At 44.2% G+C, this 6,324-nt stretch overlaps 1 protein-coding gene across 1 annotated transcript; it reads left to right on the top strand.

Annotated features, from left to right (window-relative positions):
• The first annotated feature begins 420 nt into the window (after positions 1–420).
• Positions 421–3,959, top strand: LOC140359899 (frizzled-7-A-like). Its single transcript, XM_072445146.1, has one exon. The coding sequence runs from the start codon at positions 513–515 to the stop codon at positions 2,208–2,210; it is 1,698 nt and encodes a 565-aa protein (XP_072301247.1). The 5' UTR covers positions 421–512; the 3' UTR covers positions 2,211–3,959.
• Positions 3,960–6,324: the final 2,365 nt, after the last annotated feature.

Below are 6,324 nucleotides of genomic sequence, written 5' to 3' on the forward strand. Positions count from 1 at the left end.
GGGCGCCTGGAAACCGCGGCCCATTGCACAGCTAGAGAAGAACGAGGCTCCTGACCGCTGTGCGCGCACCGAAACGACGCTCCTGCCCAAGTCACGCCGAAAACACGGGATTTACAGCACACAACTTTCACAAACAGCGGTAACTCAACCGGTTTCGCTTTGGGAGGACTTTGCAAAGTTTTTTTTTGTGCTGAAGAAGCGGGTTTTTTCCTACCACGGAGAGCTGGATCACCGCTAAATTCGGGATTTGGAGTGAGAGTGGGACTGCTTGGAGTCACTTACAAAGACCATCAAGAAGTCATGACACGACGGAGGTTTTTTTGCTCGGATTAATACGCGTGGAAAAAAAAGTGCGCTGCGGTCGAGCGAGAGCTGTTCGGCGCACGCGGCGACCCCCGATTTCGGCGAGAAGCGGGCGCATTTGCACGCTTTTCTGCATCGTTTTCCAGTTGTCCTACTTGGATCAAAGTTTTTTTTTTCACTTCCCTACCCCCTCCTCCTCGTCCTCCACTATGGCGGCCACTGGCTCTCTGTGCGCGGCGCGGATCATGTGCTTACTGTGCGCACTGAGCCCCGCGATCCTGGCCCAGCACTACAACAGCGAATCGGGGATTTCGATTCCCGAGCACGGCTTTTGTCAGCCCATCTCCATCCCGCTGTGCACCGACATCGCCTACAACCAGACCATCATGCCGAACCTGTTGGGTCACACGAACCAGGAGGACGCCGGGCTGGAGGTGCACCAGTTTTACCCGCTCGTCAAAGTCCAGTGCTCCGCGGACCTGAAGTTTTTCCTCTGCTCCATGTACGCGCCCGTCTGCACCGTGTTGGAGCAGGCCATCCCCCCGTGTCGGTCCCTGTGCGAGCGCGCGCGCCAGGGATGCGAAGCCCTCATGAACAAATTCGGGTTCCAGTGGCCGGAGAGGCTGCGCTGCGAGGCTTTCCCGGTGCACGGCGCCGGGGAGATCTGCGTGGGACAGAACACGTCAGAGCCGAGCGGGCCGTCCTCGTCGTCGTCCTCTCCAGATGTGCTGAAGCCGGTCACGCTGCCCCCCCACCTCTTGCCACCGAACCAGCGCCCCCCGCAGCACAACCAGTACCACCCGTTCGTGTGCCCCATCCAGCTGGAGGTGCCACCCTACCTGGGCTACCGCTTCATGGGCGTCAAAGACTGCGGGGCCCCGTGTGAACCCAACAAACCAGCCGGGATTATGTACTTCCGAGACGATGAGGTGAAATTCGGACGCCTCTGGGTCGGCATCTGGTCCATCCTGTGCTGTGTGAGTACTTTGTTCACAGTGCTCACATATCTGGTGGACATGAGGCGGTTCCGTTACCCAGAGCGACCCATAATCTTCCTTTCCGGTTGCTACTTTATGGTGGCACTGGCCTACGCCGCCGGGTTCTTTTTGGAGGACCAGGTTGTCTGTGTGGATAAGTTCAAGGACGAAGGTTACAGGACTGTGGCCCAGGGCACCAAGAAGGAAGGCTGCACCATCCTCTTCATGGTTCTATACTTTTTCGGCATGGCCAGCTCCATTTGGTGGGTCATCCTGTCCCTCACCTGGTTCCTGTCCGCCGGCATGAAGTGGGGACACGAAGCCATCGAAGCCAACTCCCAGTACTTCCACTTGGCCGCGTGGGCAGTGCCAGCCATCAAGACGATCACCATCCTCGCCATGGGGCAAGTCGACGGGGACGTTTTGACCGGCGTCTGCTTCGTGGGGATCTTCAACGTGGATGCGCTCCGCGGGTTTGTCCTCGCCCCCCTGTTCGTCTACCTCTTCATCGGCACCTCTTTCCTGTTGGCCGGCTTCGTGTCCCTTTTCCGCATCAGAACCATCATGAAGCACGACGGCACCAAGACGGAGAAACTGGAGAAGCTCATGGTCCGAATCGGCGTCTTCAGCGTCCTCTACACGGTCCCGGCCACCATCGTGATCGCTTGCTACTTCTACGAGCAGGCCTTCCGGGAGCACTGGGAGCGCACCTGGCACATGCAGAACTGCAAGCGCTTCGCCGTGCAGTGTCCGGCGCACAACTTCGCCCCCATGACGCCCGACTTCACGGTGTTTATGATCAAATACCTGATGACCATGATAGTCGGCATCACCTCCGGGTTTTGGGTCTGGTCTGGGAAAACCCTCCAGTCCTGGCGGAGATTCTACAAGCGCCTTAGCAACAGCAATCACGGCGAAACAACAGTGTGAGGAGACGTTTTTTTTTTTTTTTTTTTTTTTGAGATTTGAGAATGAGGTCGAATAGCTTTCATTTAAATCCGAACTCTTTATATTCTGTCGTTGTGTTTTTTTTATGTTGTGAAAGCAATTAGGGCGTTCGGGCAAACCCAAACTTCATCGTCGTTACAAGCAAGAGAAGTGGATGCAAATAGGCCAATCATAACGCTGGTCCGTGGACTGTTCAAAAAGTCGGACGCGAAAAGTTGCTATGAAGCCAATTGTGTATTAGTTATTTCTCTCTGTCACAATATTGTTGAATGTTCTTTCATATACTCGAAGCAAGAGATTTCTCTGGCACAAAAAGCAAAAGGTCAAACGCCGCGACCTCGAGTTGGAGTAATAAGGTCATGAAGGCACCAGCCACACCCCTAAGAACTGTGAACACACACTTTAAACACACACGTGGCTGCTTCGAACCACAAAGATCTCTTTTTAAACCTATCGCCTGTTACAATTCTTTGAACGCAGCCCCAAAGCAACAAATACTGACTTTTGCCAAAAAACATTTCGTAGTCTAGTGTATTTTCGTAGTCCTTTTCCGTGTTTGAATGTTCACTCCGAAGGTGGATGAAGTTTTGTATCAGTTTGCACAGCTATGCTAACAGTTTTAAAGTGTTACAAATGACTGATCTGGATCTTTAACATGCAGGGACCACACACCCGCCCCAGTCTCCTTTTACTTTGCCTTTTATTCTTTGTAACCGTAAGACATAGCAGCTCATTGTTTATCCATGCGTGCTTGTGTGTGGTCCTCGGATCTCCATTTAAAAAGCAGCCTTTTTAAGGGATTCAGCTAATCTGTTGGCTCGGCGAGGGTTTCATGTGTTTCATCCTGGCTAAAGATGATTGTACTTCACCTACGCTTGTAAACACCAAAGTTTTTCTGTATCGTTCAGTTGTTTCAGCTGTTTCTAAAATGGTTTTATACGGCCTTCCTTTTCAAACAAAGCCATTAAAACGTACAAATCTATGTCTGTAATCTGTACTCTTGGAGCCGCTTGTGCTCGATATTTAAATTGCAAAAAAACACTAGACAGGAAAGGTCAGAAGTCACTACCTTGAGGAATGTAGCTATTTGAAGCGAGGCAGACCGTGTTTTTTTTATCTTTTGGCTTGACCCCTGGAGACAGTAGAGCAATTTATCAGCGGCACAGGGTCAGTTTTAAGTTGTGTCCATTTGGCGTTACATTTCAAACTGGAATCCGGGACATTTCATGAGCTTCTCGCCACACTTGCGTTATACTGTAGCCCGGACCGTTTTTTTGAGTTTAAAAGCTCGTTCTTTTCTGCACATTTTTACCAGTGTCGTTGATGGATGAAGTGGCGACAGGCGTGTGTATGTTAAAGCCCTCTGCTACATGCTAAGAGTACAATACAGCATAAAGCAGCCCTTACTCGGAGCAGCTTGTTGATAATCCGTGTCACACTGTTGCATGTGATGTACGACATACCTCAGTCTATTGTTTAGTCTCCATTTTCAGGAGTCGACCATCGCTGTTCACGTGTTTACCCAACAACAACTCGAGATGTGAGCAATATCCAATTATAAAGAAGGAAGTGTCTGTTTTGTGGCAACATATGCAAACCACCATGAACAGACTTTTGTTTTTTAAATGAATAATGTATTTATGGGGATTTTTTGTTTTGTTTTTTTGACTTTTTAAACTTTTTTAATGATGTACTTGTACAGTTTGAATAAAAAGTCCTAAAGTTTTTAAACGTGTTGTCCATTTTGTGATTTGTTTAGAGTGTAAATAGTGCCTGAGGTGAACAAATGACCCACATTTGAGGTGCAAGGACTAAACAAAGACTGTAAAACCTTTCTATGAGCTCTGATTGAACTTAAAACTAAAGTAGAAATAATGACACTTTTACGTTAGGTTAAGAAATATAAGCAACAGTAACATTTCAATAAGTAAAATATACATGAAAGTGTAGTTAATGCATTATAGTCGGATAAAAAGCTAAAGAAGTAGTAATGTAAAAGAGTAGCTATCAAGTGTTCTGAATGACACGTTGCAAAATACAATTAAAAATAAATAATTCCATCAACATACCTCAAAAAGGCAATGAGAATGAAGTGTAAACTCCCTTCCCCCCTTCCTATGCTGATTTTCAACCCATGAAGACATCTTGATAGCCTGTATCTAATTACTGTGCTAACAAGAGGAGTATAAAGGTATTACAGTATGAATTTAAATTTTACAGTGGCCCCCATGAGAGGCTAATGTCCCCGTCTTCATCCCCTGAGGGCCCCGAGTTACCGCCTGCAGGTGATATGCATCAATGAATAAGACTCTTTGTAATGGATGCTGTAAAATGATAACTTTCCATTCCATTTATGGTCGTGGAGCTCAGTGTTTTAAATGCCTTGTAATGACAGGAATTTTAATTCTTAGTTTGACCAATGACAAAGCAGAAATATATTTGATTAAGGATTTATTTATGAAGTATTCTATGTCGATTATGGAGTTGCTTGCTGACTCACGCCACTGCCAAATGAAAATAACAGATAGATAGTGACGTATGTCTACTTAAAGTTTTTTTTGTTTTTTTCCATGTCTGGGTTGAATCATCAAAATTGCACTGATCAGCTTTTCCAATGCTGTGCCAGTAGAGTCATACTGACCTCTGGTGGATAGATATAGCAATTGCTCACATCAAATTTCAGTTTATTTATTTTTAGTCTTTAGGCATGAATATAATTTGAAACTCCAAACTCTAAATCAATAAGAACATAACGTAACATAAAACAAAGAAAATAAATGGTAGTTGCCTTGGAATAGATGAGGGGGCCAATAAACAATACAGGACCAACATTGACACCTCGTGGCCAGAAGAAGACCTACTATTTAAGGCTGTATTTTAACCCTAACACTTTGCATAAGCACCAGTATGAGCAAGCAATGCATGAGAAACCACACTATAATATTAGAACACTCCTATTTCCTTCATTATTCTACTTGAATGTTTATATTTTCCTTTAATCCAAGACTATATACTAGACTAGACTATGCAAGAGGTATTTGTATACCTTTAATAAAAGTAGTCTACAAGTATGAAATCTCAACAATGATAACTGACCAAAAATAGTAATACCACAATATAGCAGTAGCACAAACTTGTGTATGTTATGCTTAAACAAAGGATTTTATATCTAAAAATATTTATTTATTGAGAATTAGAGAAACAGAGATGTCTGATATTGTCTCATCTCAGAATCTAAACATGGATTGGCCTGATTAGCAATATACCACGTGCCACAGGGGGGCAGATTGCTGTTATGTTCTTGGTAAGACACTTTACCAATCTTGCCTCCAGTGTATTTCCAAATCCAAGTCAAAATCAATAATTCTGGGAAGTGTCAGTGTGTACTCCAAACTCACAAATACAAAATTAAAAATGAATAGGATTTTTATACAGATGCCGCCTGGACATTTTTGCTTAATTACAAGTCCCTAAAACTAATTCTCAGTGAATTTACCTTCAGCTTTTAATAAGAACTGTCAAAATCCAACAAATGCTCATTTTAGTGTCGATCAGATCCAGCTTTACTCATTTATACATTTAACAAAGAAAATCTAGGTGGAATTTAACATTTGATTTCCTCCGTGCAGAGCTTGTTTCTACTTATAATTAGAGTAAACTAGACGTCAAAACTAGAGTCTCAGCTTCACAAAGGCTCCAGCCAATAGTTTGTACTCCAGAGGGTTCAGGAACAGCTTCAGTTTCAATTAGGGGGAATATTTTCAGGTGTTTTAGAAAAAATAGGCCCCTAAGCGTCAGGGGTTTTAACATTCACTGTCCTGACCAAATACACAAATTATAATAATAAAAGGACAAAGAATTCAGGCTTTCTTGATTACTTACATTGTTTGTGGTGTAATAAGCTGATTTATGATTATTTTGGTCCTTTAACTCAGTGAGAAGCTTTTTTCCACAGACAGAGTGAAAGAAGAGATCTTTCAATGCCGTCAGAAAACCCATCTTCATTGATATTAACACCAGTAATCGGTAAGTATATGGTAAACAAATGTATACAACCACAATTATTATTTTGTATGTTTATTATATATTTGTGTTA

The sequence above is a fragment of the Eucyclogobius newberryi genome, unplaced genomic scaffold, assembly GCF_026437365.1.
Source record: "Eucyclogobius newberryi isolate DKJ021-1_F unplaced genomic scaffold, fEucNew1.0.hap1 SCAF_14, whole genome shotgun sequence".
Classification (NCBI taxonomy): Eukaryota; Metazoa; Chordata; class Actinopteri; order Gobiiformes; family Gobiidae; genus Eucyclogobius; species Eucyclogobius newberryi.

Coding starts and splice junctions, on each gene's coding strand:
- LOC140359899 (XM_072445146.1), top strand. CDS start 513: ATGGCGGCCACTGGCTCTCTGTGCGCGGCGCGGATCATGTGCTTACTG.